The 18,016-nt window shown below is 46.1% G+C and overlaps 1 protein-coding gene across 1 annotated transcript in view; it reads left to right on the forward strand.

Annotated features, from left to right (window-relative positions):
• Positions 1–18,016, forward strand: part of dlgap1b (discs, large (Drosophila) homolog-associated protein 1b) — a 42,606-nt gene that overhangs the window by 16,346 nt on the left and 8,244 nt on the right. The window contains exons 5-6 of the mRNA XM_041961289.1: positions 16,222–16,607; positions 16,700–16,779. Of these exons, the coding sequence (XP_041817223.1) occupies positions 16,222–16,607; positions 16,700–16,779 (466 nt within the window). The remainder of the gene's footprint in view (positions 1–16,221; positions 16,608–16,699; positions 16,780–18,016) is intronic.

Raw genomic sequence — 18,016 nt, forward strand, 5'->3', positions numbered from 1 at the left:
AGTGGAAAAGATCATAACCCCATTAATCCCTACTGTAAAATATATTATATAATATATTATATGCAATAAAAAAGGGAACCCTGCACTAAATCTTCACCCCACCCATGAGAATGCTCAATGCTAAATCAACTACACCATGCTTTACTAAACCACAAGGTGGCAGTCATTAGACTATCTGAGTTAATGAACCACATCTGCATGGCTGAATATTTTTGTGTATTTAATGTACTGAAAGTCCATTAAATACACAAAAATGAGAGAAAGATGAAGTATATCTGTATATTCCACTGTGGTTTTACATTTTGTTTTATTTAGATTAGCTCATTACTCACCACAGACAGCATGTGGATTAAAAATACTTCAAACATGCAGGACTATTACAGTACTCCTGACGATATATCAGCCAATACGGTGAGTTATTTATTATGCAAGGCTGAGGTCCCGTCCTAATACTTCTGGAAATCTGGCAGGTTTAATGATATAAAAGAGATTACAGGCTAGTAAATATCTTTTAATTGGACTATTTTAGGCAAAAAAACTGCATAAATTTAGTAGAATTATGTCCTGGCAGCACAGAAGAAGCTTTGAAACAACGTTAAGACCATCATTTAGTGAGTTTTTAAAAAAATGCTAAAATGGAACTGAACATTAAAATTAATGAATAAACTGTCATTTTCTTTAATGATGGGGATCTGGTCAGGGAATCTGGTTATTCAAGATTTTGCTTTTAATAGGTTAATGCTGCAACCTCCAGATATTGAGCAATGGAGGAAACTTATAAATTAGTCTTTTTCATGGATTAAAAACATTTCAGTGGTTTTTCTCTCTACTTATTACAATTTTTCCCATCAGAATTAGTGTCTTTTTAATTTAATGCTATTTGTCAAACTGATGCAATACAAATAAAACAACTACTTAAAAGCAAATGCTTTTTTTTATTGATACAAAATATTTTTTTTAAATGATTTTACAAATATGCACATTTAATTAAAAAAAAACATAAGAGTATTGGCGTATCTGGATAAATAAGCTAGGCTATGTTCAGAAACACCCTCCAGACGTCAGCGGGGAAAGTTGGAGAAAAAAAAAGTAAAGTTTTCCGGATGACCGTGAACGGGACTGTCCCACCCAGCGCCGTATGAGCCATAAAGTGTTTGTGCGGGGCGGGGGGTGCGATCAAGGCGCGTCCACATCCTGACATCCAGCACCGTCAGAGTGGAGAAGGAGAAGAGGGAGAGGCGACTCCTCAAGTCACCTCATCTCGGCTCGCTGTTGCGGACTCGCAGCTTTCATGACGCTCCTCCAGTGTGTGTACGGCGCGCTGCTCGGCATGTGTGACTACTGGATCCGCCTTTGTGAGTAAAAGCCGCTGTTGTGTTTCTCTGCCGTTTTGTGCGCGAGGCATGATGACCGATGGCGAGGCAGGAAGTTGGGTTGTGTATCCTTCAAAATAAAACTTGTGGGAAATGCAGCAACGAGTAGCGAAATGCTAGAACGTATTTATATCGGCTACAATGCAAAATACATTGGAAAGGTAGCGCCTCATATCAAATTCATACAATGATACATATAAGTTAACAACAGTGCCTTCGATGTGCGTTAAGTGCCCAACGTCAGGTCAACAAAAACACAAGGCTATACCAGTGAAATTGGAAGTGCGTCACTGGCTTTTACTTTGAAAGGAGCGACCGGAAGTTGTTTGTTTATTGTGACTGACTTGACAATAAAACAGTCAGCGCCCATCCCATGCTTTCTGCTTATTCATGCTTCACATGAAAATGCACCAAGTATCTTGAGTTGTTAATATAAAGTAAAGATAAACTGATTAAACTGTTAAATTAATCAAACATAATTTATCTATGCCATATGAAGCAAAAGAAAACAGTGTATTTCTAAAGTAATTATAAACTGATTGATTTTTTTAAAAACTACATTAGATTAGGTCAATAAAATTTATATCAACTTAAAACTGATTAATTTGTTAATTCTGTGCAGTCTTATGGCCTCACAAGCTCTTGCCACTGCTCTTAAATAAACTTTCAGTTATCTTCCAGGCCCTCTGCGGCTTGTCTTCCCTCCAAACTGGACCCAGTGTGAGCACGCTGAGATTAACCTACATGCCGTTCGCCTTCCCTCCACTCACTGTAGCCAGGAAATGCTGATCACCTTCCAGCTACTGGGCTATTTTGGTATCATATCTGTGATGGGAGGACGACAGGTGTGGCCTGCATCACACAGAGCAACGCCTGGCACAGCATCACAACACACGCCTCCGCAGGGTCCGGTTATTTAGGTCAGACTCAAGGCCCCTCTGGAACTGCAGTTCATAGTGGTTCATCTCAGACTTCCGTGCTTGTTGAAGTAAGCATCCAGAGGGCAAGGGAGAAAGATGCTGAGCCCTACATGCCTTATGGGAAAAGAGATCACTGGTGCCACTTACCAGTTTGAGGCCCACTAGGGTAGGTGGAGGGCCCCCGACACCCTACTGTGTGACAGACGAGCAGCCTGTGGCCCCACGTCTCCAACCGACCATCTGTGTCTCAGTGAGTCATGCACACACTTCAGTTCACGTTCGCCACTGATGCAAGCTATGCCCGCTCACCGGCTTCCTGCTTTCTATTCCCGGACAAGGCTCCGAGACCCTCCTGAGCGCAACACGCCATGGAGACGCAAACTGTACACACATGTCTCTGGTGATCCAAGTAGGCCACAGCCACGTGGGATTATGTTAGTATCATGTAAGTGACACAAGCTCTCCTGAATATGAGTGAGGGAAGGCTCAGCTGTTGACACATTCATCCATTCAGCTGTCAGGCTGGAAATAAAACCACTGCAGGTTCACGAGTGAGACAGTCAAACATAGTTTTTTAAATATTAATACTTGCCAGTAACATCTGTATGTACACTTTTTATCAATAAGCTCTCTTAAATGTGATAAACTTTGCGCTCCGTCCAATAGATTCCTTTGCTTTTCTGTTATTGTATTGTTTTGGCCTACTTAATCTTCTGTCTTCATGCTCTTGCCGTGCAGCCATTTGCTTCCCAGCTGAATCCCATTACTTTATTTTTGCTGTACCTACTGTACACGGAGGGATCATTAGTTTCCCTCAGTTTTATTCACAAATTGTTCCAACCCGTCAGTACTGGCTCAAAATTCACCCTGAAAAATGTTTTCTCAAGGGCTCAGTTACACAGCCATATTTTGATGTGCCAGCTGCTTAAATGTATCGGCAATTTAAACTCATAGTGCAGTGAAAGGTTTTAGGAATGACTGTTTCCAGCTGACAAGGCCACCTTAAAGAGCCGAATCATTGCCTGATAAAGTCTACCAGTAAAAAAGGAATATATTTCATAACTTTTTACCTTCTCACTTGACATTTTAACGTGAAACCAATCACGTTAAACTGGTCGAGGAACTGCCTGGTATGCTGTTTTTGTGTTTTAACTCTGGACAAAAAAAAGATGCAAGTTTGTACCACTGTCATATGTGATCATCACCTTTGAAGCTGGAAACAGTTAGCTTAGCATAAACAGCTAGCCTGGCTCTGTCTAAAGGTAGAAAAATCCACCTGCAAGCACCTCTAAAGGTCACCTATTCACACATTGTATCTCGTTTGTTGAATCTGTACCAAAAGAACAACGTTTTTTTGAGGGGTTTGTGCTGAACTTTTTCTTCCTGTGGCTTTCTGCAGTCTCCTCTGGTTACCTAGCAACATCACAGTGATGACAAGACTTCAGGAAGTCACTTTTCCTTTGAGGCTTAACCTAACAGATATTTCATCTTTTTGTATCACCAGCAATGTATAAATTCTAATATGAACAACTACTTATAAATGTTACATTTACTCTTTGTTGCTAGTGCTCTGTTAAAATCTGATACGTACTAAACAGATGAGGTCATAATGTATGTTTGTGAGGGTGATTTACTGCAACTGACCGTTTTGAGATGTTTATTGAAACAGTGCTTACATGCATATTTTAGCTATAAACGCTAAGCTGAGGTATAGTCCGACTGTGGACTGGTGCAGTGCAGCAGGTAGCACTTTGTGTATCCAGTTGTCTCAGGTTTGTTGTACACCTGTGTGACTATAGGGACTAACGGATGCAGTCATAGCTCACAGTATTCCCTTCTCTGACTGTTACTTCCATTCTCTCCGTCTCTCTGTTCACTTCAGTGAGGCTTTCTTGGAGTAAGACAACCAAAGCACACTCCCATGAGTCCCTCGCCCCTCCTTCTGTTCCTCCATCATGCACTGTCAATTATTCGGTCATATTTTCACAGCAGCTCTCGCTTTTAACAGGTGCTAAGACTCCAGCTGCCCCCTTTTTGTCTTTCACTGTGTCTTTTAAGAAGCAATTATCAACTTTAAGCTAAACTTATGAGCTACTTGCCAAGGGAAACACTTTTACTGTAGTCGTCTAGTGAAGGTATGAGGTGTCCACGTTTACACTAACTTTGGAGAGAGAAGTGATGACAGGCAGCACATAAACAGAGACTCGCTGGCTCAGGGGAGCTGAAAACAAAACAGCCTGGAAGACTGATGAGGGTCAGATGTTAACCAACAATATGTCCGACACAGTAGAGCCTCCATCTGTTAACTGGCTGAAATAAACTGCAAGGAAAATTTGTAGGCGGTAAAAGTAAAAATCTTCTTATTCAAAAACTGTTTTTGGATCTGACGTCTTCCACTGAATCTCCTGCACATTTAATGTTTCTCTCACCCGCTAACTTTTTTCTTTCCTCGCTTCAAGTCTGATCAGCTTCCCTCTTTCATCAGCCTCTTAATTCCCCGGTGCTGTGGGGAAAGTTAATGCCAGATTCATAGTAATCCACATTAAAAAGCAGAACAAAGACAGACGAACAAAGATAAAGGAGGTCAGGTGTAAATATGGTTGTTAATTAAAACTGTTATGCGCTAAGCTATTAAGCACTATGGAGCCTCAGAGAGGAGGCTGTTAGTACCTAACTAGCTCCTTACCCACTCCTGTCTATGATAACACATGCCTTCTGCATGATCAAAAACCTCAGTTTTTTTTTTTATTCCAGATGTGTCTTTATCTTTATGTGCTTGTTCTGGTTTTATACAGATGCTGTTTGGCCAGTTTCTGGTGCAATAATAAATGTGTATGCTGTAGTTAGTTTGCTTTGGATTGTGGTGTTATGCCAAACATTTAGCTCATCCCACGTAGGAATAAAAGACACAAATGCAACCATCAAAATCAAACATCAAAAAGACACCTGAGGGCAACACAAAACCAAAAGAAATGCATCACTGTTAACATATAAACTGCTGCTTTTATCTTGATAAAAAGGATTTTTCAAGGTAGTTTGGCTTATTTAAATTTTTTTGGACAAAAAAAACAACTCATTAGCTATTTTTTAAAAATCAGTTTTTTACCTTAGTAAAAGATTGCATGGTTACCAATGAGAAGAACAGTAGAAAACACTTAGATGGCAGGCTGGACAAAGAGAAATTAAATTTAGCAGTTCATCCCGAAAAGATTTCCCCGTGTTAAATATAATTTAAGAAGCTGGTTTATTAAATAAAAAGAAGAAAATGTCACACATTCAACAAAGATTTCTAAGCATTTCTTAATGTTAAACATTATTGAATCAGACTTAATTGTATTATTTGCTTATCAGTTGTGGTTTTTCACCACTAGAGGGAGCTTAATCCTCACTTTTTGAATAAATCCAGCTCGTCTTCTGATGTTTTTCCACAGCAGTGGGTCTCAGTATTTGGGGCAACTCACAAGTTTTATCTTGTGGTATTGCTGTCAGCCGTTATTTTTAGGCACACCGTGTGCCCTATCAACACTTCCATTGTGTTTGTGTGTGTGTGTGTGTCTAAAAGGCAGAAAGAGATAGAGGAAAAGACAGCGGAAATGAGTGATCGGCGTATGAGATACTGTATCCCTGAATCATGACTGACAGTCGGACTTTGCTTGATGTATATGTGACTGAGAGACATGGAGATCAAAGGGTGTTCGCTGAGGACGTTGCGTAGGAATGCTCCTTTGAGCTCCATCAATCCCTCCAGCCATGTCGGTTCCTCAGTCACACACACACACACACACACACACACACGGATGGTTCCCTATTTCCTGCTCTGGCGTTAATTACAGGGACAGATAAAGCCCTGCCTTAGCTACGTACGCCACAGCATGTGAAATACACCTGTGTGTCAGTGGATCAAAGCTGCCATCCTCTAAGGTGGAATTATTATTCAAAGAGGGGATGTGAATTAAACAGCACTCTGGTGTCATCTGTCTCTCCCATTCTCTCTGTTGCTCTCTCTCACACACACACACCTGCATAATGCTGTCATTCCACACGCTTTGATGGTGCAAGTAGGTGCGTTTGACAGGAAACAAGGGCTTGGCCGAGGCATGTGGTGACACACTAGTACACGTACACATGTGGAATAGAAAGCAGAAAGACGCCGCTTGTGGTTGGCAGCCATACCTCGATGGAGGTTTTGAGCTTTGAGTGCGTGTGTGCGTGCGTGTGTGTGTGTGTGCATGCATGGGACTGTACAGTGTCAAAGTGTCTGTGTGTGGCTTCCCTGTTTGCAGCTGCGGGATCAAGCCCGAACTGGAAGCTCGATGTGGGTAAACTGTGATTTGGCTATCTCTCTTCCTGGAGGAGATAAATCCTCGCCATGCTGGTGTGTCAACCACTCAGTAATTACTTCATCCTGTCACGACTGTCTGAGAATGCAAGCCAGTGGGAACTTGCACTGTCGCTCTTTCACTGACACGAGGGAAAAACACTCAGCATCTCATCCATACGGCTCGCTGTCATCTTAAGGGCGTTAGTCATCAGATGAGCAGATGCAGAGAAATTTAATTTAGCTCAAACGCCTTGCATCTGTGGATTCCACTCCCTGTTATTCCAGCATGTACAGTCGCAGTTTCATTTGTCACCATATGCTTAAGCTTCGTCTTCCTGCTGAACTTCCACCTGAAATAATCGAATTCTTGCGTGTCCTATGTCAAATTTGATTTGAAGGAAATCGTCTTGTTGTGGTCCAGGTGTAATCAAGGAAAGGAGCAAATTCTTGGCTTGCAGTATGAAATCTTTCACTAGATGTCATCATAGCCTCAGCAGCTTTGACGCACGTTGCCAGTCAAATTTGTGCAATCTGGTCCAACCTGTAGGTGTTGAGTATGACCCAAATAATGCGTAACATGACGCTCTGATGCAATGTGATCCCAAGTAACCTATGCAGATGAATTGCACCTGTAGGCACTTGCTGAATATTTGTGCAGAAATTGCTATATCATGATGTCAATCAAGTGCAATTATTGTGTATTTTCCGTGACCTGAATCAACAAAGATTTCCTGCCTGGACATGCTCTAAAGCAGAATAAAAGTCAGAGGATAAATCTCTGCAGGAGTTAAAGCTTTGGCTGTTAGGTGTGCAACTTTACTTACGACTTAATTGGTTTGTTATGGCCTGGAATGCTTTGATTATGGCCATTTAGGGAGGAAGAGTGGCTGTTTGGATTTCTTTTGACACAGGAAGCGCAAGCAAGAGAACGTCATTCATTCCTCTCCTCCTGCTCTCGGTTTGAAACAAGACAGGAGAGAGGGGAGAAATGAGAGAGGAGCGCAGGGAGGAGCTGACAGGGCTACGGCAAACACAAAGAATGGCTGCAGCAGCGGACCCCCGCTGTCCCCCTCTCTGCAGCAAGAACACGTCCACCAGTTCACGGGCAAAAAAAGGAGGAATCAGGGTTTTTTGCTTTGAGGATTGCTTTCCCAAATGTCGGGTACACAGCACATTTGGCGTGTCTGATCAAGTGGACGGGGGCTGCTCCGTCAGGTAGGGGCTGCCCCGCTCCTCCCTTTTTGCTCTTCCTGTCTGTGTTTTGGCATCAGAGGGAGCAAAGGAAAAGCAAAGCCCTGAAAGGATTTCCTCAGTGTTGACTGTGGATGATCCTCATGGCTCCTGCATGCTAAAGCTGGGCAAGGCAGGGCCCGCAACCTCAAAGCCCCGGGTGAATAAAGAACACTGGAGGAGTTAAATCTCCTCCATGGTTCAGGGGGGTGGGTGGTCAGGGGGGAGAAAAAAGACAAACATGCGTGTTGCTCTGTTCTCCGACGGTGTTTTATTGAAAGTTTTGAGACTTTACTCGACGGTTAAATTGTGTGGCAGGGAGTTCGTGTTGCTTTCACTGCTCAGGAGGGGAGGGAGTGTGTTGGAGGAGCTCTGAGGAATGGTGCATGGCTGTAAGTGGGTGGTTTGGGCTGTGCAGTGTGGGAGGCCAGGCCCCAGTGCAAATTAAAGACTTCTCTGTGAAAGTCCCAGACTCGGCTACAGTTATGTGTGTGTGTGTGTGTGTGTGTGTGTGTGTGACTGAACCTGTGTGCAAGCGGCCGGCGGGGGAACAGACCCAGCCCTCCCTCTTTTATTTTTTTTTAATCTATTTTTTTTTAGCCAGTCATTAAAAATAAGCCACAACTCACACACTGAGAGACAGCGAGAGGGAGAGAAAGAATGCATCTCTTCTTTCTCCTCCCTTTCTTTGAGCTTTGCTGCTTCACTAACCAAGTAAAACGGGGAGGAAAGGGGAGGTGGTGTTCAAGGGGGCACTGATTCCACTCAGAGGTTTTTAAGACCCCCTCCTCCTCCTCCCACCCATGTAAAGAGTAGCAGGAGTTTTTTTTTCCTGTCCAGGAGGGGAGAGAGAGAGAAGGAGATGAATGGGGAAAGGAATGCAGGAGACAAACGAGAGCTCTCGGCAGGAGAGTGGGAATGTTGGAGAGGCCATTGTTCCTCCCCCACGAGATTCTGCAGGGAGTGGATGTAAACACATGGGGGCAGCGGGAAGAGGGGTGTGAAAAGTCACACCTGAGAGACAGACTGTAGAATATACTCAGATATTCATATTTAGCCCGGTGCGTGCCGTCCTCGCCGCTACTTTGGACGCGCACAGATGCACATGCGTGCAGCCAGTGCCTATAGCTGCCATCTCGTCTTTCCCTCCGCCCCCTCAGCCCTCCGACAGGATGTATAGGGTCAGAGGGTCAGGACTGGAAACCACAAAAGACAGTTTGCGTCAGTGTAGCCTGGTTCTTGTTCCAAACCCCCCTCCCTCCTTAGCCCCTCCTGCGCCTCCTACCTTTCTGTCTCCCCCTCTTTTTTCTCCCGTTTCTCTCTCTCTCTCTCTCTTAACTTTCCATCTCCCTCTCTCCATCCGTCCTCCCCCGCCTGCCCCGTTCCTCCTCTCATATAGGAGACGCAGAAAGCCCTGCGTTTGGTTTTGGGCCCAGATGGCTTTAGCATGCCTCTGGCGGTGGATTAAGCCGCCAGTGTCTCCTTTCGCCTCCATGTGCAAGTGGTCAGGACAAAGAACGTCAAACAAGGGGAAAGGGGGAAGGAATGCGAGGGGGGGAAAAAAAAATACACTCCAGGACTGTGAAACAACACCCGACGCTGATGTTTCACGGCATTCCTGGAAGGGCAAACTCAAGCGCTTGTAAAAGCCCACAGCCAGCTTTCCTGTTGCTTTTTGTGCCCAGTCATTTTATGAATCAGGTTATGACTTTTTTGCTGCTCTGAGCTGGTCTGAAGAGCGCCGGCTGCATGCAAACCGGGAAAAGAAGAAGTGAACTTTTGACCACATTCTGCAGCATTTATATGTAAATAGCAGCTGCAGCAAGCAGTGATCCTTCATGTAATGACATGACATCGGCATTGTGTTTCAGCCCTCTCAGTTAAGGCTGATTCCTGTGTGTCAGCCTCTTGCCTTTTTGTCTGTCTGCCTGTGTGTTTGCTGTTTTTGTCCCAGAGTCCATTACTCCCCAGGCTTGCGGTCATGTTTTCCTGTACTCGGCGGCAACTCCACACACTTTCAGCTCTTGTGGACAGTCTGTCATGTTTTATCAGGGAGCTGTGTTTAGGACTTGGAGACAGTGTCGTGGCAACATTGTTGTGTATTTTTAGTGTAGCAGGCACTGGCCTAAGTGCATTATATTATCTACTTAGCAGCACAAAATACCACCGTCAAGACTCTGTCCTGTCCTCTGTCTTTATCTCCGTGTGCTTGGCTTTAATAAAGTTACGTATTCTGAGATTTATGCGCAGCTCACACACAAAGCCAGTTTCATTTGATGACTAACTGATCTCCCTCCAGCTACATGATTCTGTTTTTGGGTATGCCACGACTTGTTGCCCATGCTGTCATTGCCGGCACATGCGATGTGTCACTCCGCACAGCGAGCCAGTCTACTCTTAAAGTCTCAGTCAGCCGGTGAGCAATGCTGTGGGAAATGAGTGCAGTGAAAGCATGCGTGAGATGTGTGGGCGTGTTAGCTTTAGCGTTAGGGCTAATGCTCAGGTTTATGCCCCACGAAGCAGCTGGAATGTACAGGAACTGAAGGAAGCAACACGGCAAACTTATCCTCTCTCCTATCCCCCTTTCCTCGCCTCCTTTTCCTGACTTAGCGTCCTATTATTATTTATCTCTCTCCCTCTTTTTCTCCCTCTCTTTGTGTTCAGTGACTGTGCTCTCTCTTTCAACCCCCTGCAGGCAGGTCTTTTGGATAGAAACAAAAGGCCGATGTGTCTCTTCATGTGGTTGCGGACTAGTCAGGGTAAAGCCCTCGCCAAGGAGCAGCTTAGAACAATGGAAACGGCCCGGAGCCGTCACAGAGCAGGTCTAATGAGAAAACCCCCTTCATGTAAGAAAAGTCTTCAGGAGATTAGCTCACATGCTTCAGCACTGTACAGGGAGGAACTTTGGGATTACATATTTATACCAAATCCTGGATGATTATACGTGACGGTGCAGCAGATGTCATCTAGCTGCTATTTAAGGTGTTGATGCTGAATTACACTGCTGTTAGAGTAAATGTTAGTTATTTTGAGATTTCAGAGGTATATAAAACAATCAGTTGCATACTTCTAGATCGGTGTCACGTCCCCCCAATAGGTGCACTTCAAGACACTGCACCTCCAAAGCAACAGGGATCCCGAATAAAGGACTTGATCACTAAAAAGTGTTACCGACTGTTTTGAAAATGAACTCTCGATTTTTATGTCCCCGCCCCCGTCGGTTTCTCAGCATGTCTCTCCCTGCCTGTCACTGATTGACAGGACGAGGAGGGCGTCAGGCAGTAAAAGAGGCATGCAGGTAACCAGGCTCTCTATTTGAACTTGAAGCGCAGGAAAGTGGGTTAAGTGAAGTGAATCTATTGCCTAACAGGGAGCAGCTGCCTGCCAGATTTAGCGGCGGCTGACAGTTGTAAACACGCTCTTATCTAGTCATTCAAGAGACACAAGCCCTGCCAGAGCAGCTACCCACTGTTGACACGGGTTCTGTCAAAAAGGGCACACTGAACACACGGCTTTGCTGTTAGCACTGTTGGTCTGGGGACACCGGAGGCATATTTGACAAATGTTTCATGCTGATATGTGTGCTTGTGTTCAGCTCAAGAAAAAACTATTTAATGCCGCAGTTAATGCAGGATGTTTACGACTCTGCTGCATTTGCACTGAAAGCTCCCTCCCCGACAAGCACTTGCACAATGCTAAATATACCTCTTTTAAAACGCACTCACCGACTGCCACCTTCCTCTCTTGCTCACTCACACACACAGGCGCACACAGTGAGCTATTGTGTCTGAGAGAGTTCATGCATCTGGAGAGCAGAAACCCTCTCTGGTGACCTCTGACCTCTGGTGGCAGAGAGTTGTAGACTGACATGAGGCTTTCAGGTGAGTCAGAGGACTTTTAAAGGACCATTGTGTACGCTGTGTGCAGGATTTGTTGTGTCTCTGCAGTATTAGCTGATAAGCAGTCATAACCCTCTATCTTGGATTATTAATTAACACATCAAAACACATTGAGACTCTTTTTTACAGTAACTCACAGCGGCCTACTGGAGGCTGTGTTGAGTCATTCAGGACGTGCCTTGTGTTGCTGCATTGTTGCTCACAACCGAAATAAAACCTCACACGGTGTGAACTTTCCAGGTTACTGTCATCTCATGAGCCGGTGACAAGCTTTTCTGGCCGGGATCCAACACAAACTGGTCGGTGGAGTTCAGCATTCAGCTGCACAAAGCTGACGCTTCAGGGCTAGAAACATTATTGCATATTCATTTGCAGCCCAGTGGCACCCAGTTGCTCCCCGTGTGCTGTTCTCCTGCCGTTTGTTTGATTTTGAAGCGAGGCTAGCTGCGGCCCATTATTCCTGCTTTTGTTTTCCCGTTGGCTGGTGTTTAGGTGAGTGTCGGTGCAGCTGCAGTGTGCCCTGTCAAGGTAAACAAATGGCCAACAGAAGCTCCCCTCTGCTTGCTGCTGGTGAAACGCCAAGCCTCACGGCAAACTTCATGTTGCTATGTGTCGCCATGGTGACGCTATCACAAAGGACTCCAGCTGGTTCTCTGTGTGTGTGTGTGTGTGTGTGAGTGACGGAGAGAGAGAGAGAGGGAGGCGGACAAATGGACAGAGTGAGCAGACGGAGCTAGGCAGTAACTCTGATTTACCCTCCTCCTCCTCCTCCTCCTCCTCAGTCTTGTTCTTGCTCTGCCCTCTCCCCTCTGGCAGACCCAAACACATCCCAAACACAGTGCAGCTGGGCTCAGCTGTCAATGTTCCCCCATACTGACCGCCCCCTTTCCGGGCCTTTGTATTTGTTTGGTTGGATGGTGGATTTGCCCTTGGCCCCCGCGCGGGGGAGCCCGTTCCTGTTAGCTAGCCTCTTAAACCAAACCGTCTGCTCTTTGAAGTGGCCCATCGCAGATACACAGATTGGAGATTACAAGGCAGCTGCCTGCCTTCAATCTGTCCGGTAACATGAGCACGATGATTAAATAAAGGAACCGGCGTACACCTATGCAGACGCACAAATGGGACACTGATCAGCAGAGCCAAAATAAAAAGAGATGAGGTGGCTTGCAACTAAGTCTGTTTTTGTTCTGAGGGCTGTAGAAATGAATGGAGACTTTTCTTTGTCTCAGGGGAGGGAAGAGAGCTTTCTTTGATATTATCAAGGCCAGAGGTGGGGGGAGCACCGTGCCAAGGACTGCTATTCACACCAACTTGTCGGCATGGGACTTTTGAAGCATTTGTCAAAAGAGGGATTTGGCGGTGAGCCAGTGGAGTTTTGTCATTCACAAACTCTTCTCTTTGGGATGACAATGCTCGCAGCAGGCTGCACCAACCTCTGCGAGGAAAGGGAGGTGAAATTCCACAATTCCACCACCGTTTAGTGAGGAAATTGTTCCCCAGATAATATGGTTGATGTCTTTCTTTTTCTGTGATCAGATCTCCGCTAACACGGTTATTATGAGGTGACGCAAAACTTTTTTTTTTTTTGGTGATCAGTTTTTATCTGTGTTTTGGTGGAAAGAGCTTTCCACATTCCTCCTTAAGGGTCTGATGGAATCCTGCGTCACATTCCTACTTGACTCTGTCCTTGACTGTCTGTGTGTGGGAGGTCCAGGGCAGCGTATCTGTCCAACGCTTCTATTGCTGCAGGAGGATCAAACTATATTCTTATCATGTCTGTGAAAACTGGAAACTTGGCCTCTGTTTTATCAGGACAGTTGTTTTGCTCCACTCACTATTGTCAGTCAGGCAAAATTAGAGGAGTTTTTAAATCCATTTGTTTTGCTGAATGTCTGATGATACATCTTCGCACACGCTTACGTCCAAGTGGGTCGGGCGGCTGTGGAGAGCAGCTCCGGATGGACGGACAGCGCACCAGTAGCAGGAAGCCTGTGGTCTCCCTTGATGTGGAGAGGTTGAAACGTTAAGCTGGGTCGTGTCGGTGTTATTTGTGTGCCTCCGTGCCTGCCTGCGCGTGTCCGCAGGCCCGTGTGCGTGGGCATGCTCCGACTCCCGAGTGTGTTTACTTAACCTGTCTCGGCATTCAAACCCCCTGTCATTCTCTCCTGCGTGTCTGGCTCTCGCAGTGACAGCTAGGTGGGACACGGCGCGTCGTCTCCTGTTTCATACGGCGCGGATGAAAACCCTCTGTTCTTTAACCCTTCTCCGGGCCCGGGAGGAGCACGCACACACACATATACAGTCATCCAGCATGACTTTTAGATGACTTCAGGGGATAGGAGCCCTGAAAGGGGCTGACATTCTATCCTTTGAACCTCCGCGGCTGATAGGGGCAGGACCTCGCCCTCTCCCTCTGTGTGAGCGCATGTGTGTGTTCGCCGTGCTTTTTTTTGTTCTCTTGTGGGTCTGCACTCCGTGACCTTTCCAAAGATTAGCCCTGGATGTCGATCATATTCCCTAGACATCTGTGGAAAGTCGAGAGTGTGCTGCATATCGCGGCATGCTCAGGCGATTCCGCCTGAGACGACTTTGGCAGTGATTGCTGCATATACAGTGTCTCTCAAAAGAAATACACATGACACTTAGCTGCTGAAGGAAATACAGTAAATCATCTTCTTTTGTCTTTCTTGTGGTTTGTTACGGCTCCATCAAAGACGCCCATATTAGCAACCATGATCTAATCTCAAAGGCAGCATTCGTCCCGTCTGAGGACTTTCCAGCTTGTCAAAACCTGACTTAAATCTCATCTGGGAGCATCCAATCGCTGCTGGCGAGGCAGGAGGGGAGGGTTGGGTGGAGGTTGGGATGGCTCTGACAAACCAAGCGGATGAAGTCAGCCCTCCGTTCACCTCCAGTATGTTAAGGCCTCTCTGTAGCTGTCAGTGAGATGGCAAGACACAAAGCCAACAACATCCGGCTCTAATAGTTTTAGACATGGCTGCTCGCGCTGGGTGTGGCTGGCAACAGTTGTCTGCCGCACACAGAGCGGCGATCTCGCTACGGTAGGATGTTTGTCTTTTGTAGGGATTAAAGGGATCCAGGAAACCCGCTGTCCTAGTTTCGCCTGCAGAGCAGAGAGAGAGCAAGCGGCCTACTTTTGATGATACGACCAGGCCAGGAAGGAGATTCCAAGCCATAATGTAGTTAGGTGGTGCCTGTTTTTGTCTCAAGACAGGCTCTGTTTTTTTTGTCTCTTGGCATGTTTCTATACACCGGCCTCTGACTCAGTGTGTCTGAGAGGGTTCATTGTCTGTTCAGAACCTGTAGCTGTAACCTGAGAGGGAGAGAGCCCTGACAGAAAGAGGGAGAGTGTTACTGAGCGGCACGATCATGCTTTTTAATATCTATTTGCTTGGATTAGGTACAAAGCCTGTGGAGCATCTGTAGCTCTCTAGCTCTCTCCTGCAGTATAATTTAACTTCTGTGCTTTATCATAAATATCATTTAACTTCTGTGCAATTATGTGTGCAAACAACAGCAAGGCATACAAGCATGCAGGGCTGTATCCAGCGCCATCAAATTGCCCTGGATGTGTACAGTAAGTGTGTAGAGGGCTTAACCATCTAGATCAGTGGGTCAAGTGGCTGACATGCTAATCCTATTAGTAGACGAGGCCCTGATTTATTAAAGTCGGCCCTAATCTACTGTCCATTTTGACTCCAACACAGAGACCTAAGACCTCTGGGAAAACTCTTGGCGTGTCAGCTGTCACCAACGTCAATTTTGTCTCAGCCAGCGAATTAATTGAGATTATTTTTCTGTCTTATTTATGTTTTTTGGTCCACTTTCTTCATCATCTTATTTCCTATGTTGCATAACATGCATGCGTTCTGTATATTCACCCTGTCGTTTACAAATTGCTACTTACTGTAGTGCTGTAATTGCAGGATATTGCATGTTTAATATCCTCCATGTACTCATTATTTACTTATTTTCTTATGCATATTGATGCTGCACTATTTGTTGCTGCCTCAATAACTTCCCAAAACAGATCATTAAAGGGGTGGTCCAACAATTCAGCCATGCACTTCGATAAAGTTGGGGAACTTACAAGACTGGACTCATATCAGATGAGGTTCAAATTGCAGCACTGGAGGCAGAGACATCATGATCGAATTTCAAAACACTATATACACCACACCATAATGCAATTCAACTCTGCCCCCCAAATACCCACATCTTTCAAACCCCACACCTCCAGTTTAATGGGGGTTTCCTGTAGAGATTTCAAGTCAAGTCAAAATTGACATAGCCCAGATGTCATCATCATGACATCATCCAGGTTATTTTCACATAATTTTAAAACACAAAAAAGTAAATAAGTATCTGTTATTTAACAAATTAACAGCTTTTTTTGAGGTGCTTACTTTCATCTTACAGTAATTTGTTATCTCTCTTGCTCTGTCTCCTCCCTGCAGTGTCATCATGCATCACCACCTACAAGAAGACACCTCCCCCAGTCCCACCACGGACCACCCCGTCCAAACCCTTCATATCCATCACGGCCCAGAGCAGCACCGAGTCCGCCCAGGATGCCTACATGGACGGGGGCTCCGGCCCGCGGACGGGCATCAGCTCCCAGCCGGGCCTGTCCAACTCCACGGAGAGCATCGACAGCATGAAGGCCCTGACAGCAGCCATAGAGGCGGCTAACGCTCAGGTGCACGGCCCCGCCAGCCAGCACGTCACCAACAGCACCATCACCATCACTGCCACCGCCACCACCTCTGCCGTCGCGCACGTCTCCGCAGACAGCAAGGCGGAGAGGGAAGCGCTCCGCAAGTGCCTCTCCATAGGGATCCAGGTTTGTGGATGAGCTCGGGTCTTAGACTTGTTGAAGTTCTAAAATAAACCTCTGGCATGCAGTTTGACAGTTTCTCCTCCTCCTCCTTTTAGGTGGACCCAGAGGAAGGAGGGCCGACAGAGGAGCAGTCCAAATTCCAGTCTATAGGAATTCAGGTGGAGGATGAGCGATGGTGAGTAGAGCGATGAAGAGGGAAGGAGAAGGAGGTTGTCAAAGTGGATCTGGATAAGTCTGGTGGTGGGAGGGATGAGGCAGAGATTGCAAGAACAGGAAGAGGACTTGTGGAGACAGAGAGAGGTTTGTAGGGTGCGGCGCAAGCTTTTGCCCCCTTGCACCGGCTTCCCCGCAGCAGCTGTCCCCAGTTCAGAGGAGGTTGGCGTCAGAGCCCCCTCAGCCATGGGCCCCAAGTGACAGCTGGGCCAGAGGATGTGGTGCAGGGAGCTGGGAAGGTGGAGGGGGCGAGTTGACAGCCATCTGTTGCTCCAGTCATTGTGATTCAGGCTACTTTGAGCCTGTGTGTGTGTGTTTGTGTATGTGTGGGAGGGAGGGAGGGAAAAGGGGAGGGAGTTTTATTGGGTTTGTTTAGCTCTGAGAGCACTGAGAGACTGCTGTGCTGTCAGCCACAGCCTCTCACTCTGCAACATGTTCCCAGTTTGAGGAGAAGCAGCCTAGTGTGCATGCTGTTTCATTAGCTCACATCGCATCAGGCTTATTCAGGCCTCTGTTGGGACACGCAGGCATTTATGGCTCTTTGTCTGCCTTCGCTCGCTCTATCAAAAAAAAAAAAAAACGTGACCTTCTGCTTGTTGAGGGAAGTTGACAAATTCAGCCACGGCGCTGGTTTTGCGGTGTAGCCGAGGCATGCTTCAGGAATTCAAAGAGACATCACCTTTAATCAAAGGTCAGAGTGAGGGCTGAGTCCAGCACTTGGAAACACACACTTACACAGTGTCAGGGAATGTGAGGGGCTTTCTGAAAGGGGGAGGTCTCAGCTGACTGACCAAGCTGTGAGTTCCCTGAGTTGCCAAGCCAAATATTAACTCATCCAGACACCTTCTAGTCTGCTGAGCCTTGGATGTAAAGCGCCGCAGCACTGTGCATTTCTCTGGTTAATGTTTAGAGTGGGTGGAGGGTGATTTTTTTTTTTTGTTGGTGCATGGTTTATTGTTTACCTGTTGGCATGCTTGTGTGTGTGTGTGTGTGTCTGTGTGTGTGTGCACGCGTGTGCATGTGTGTGTGTACCTGGGAGGTCTGGGCACGCTGCCCCCTGCATTGGATTCCCAGACAGTGAGAGTGCCAAACTCCTACGGCCTCGCTCCAATGCCCAAACTCCCTTATTTGTGTCTGTGTGTGTGAGAGAGTCTGTGTGTTTATGTATGTGCAGCAGTCACAGGTCATAACCTCACCTC

This window comes from Chelmon rostratus, chromosome 20 (genome assembly GCF_017976325.1).
Source record: "Chelmon rostratus isolate fCheRos1 chromosome 20, fCheRos1.pri, whole genome shotgun sequence".
Taxonomy (NCBI): domain Eukaryota; kingdom Metazoa; phylum Chordata; class Actinopteri; order Chaetodontiformes; family Chaetodontidae; genus Chelmon; species Chelmon rostratus.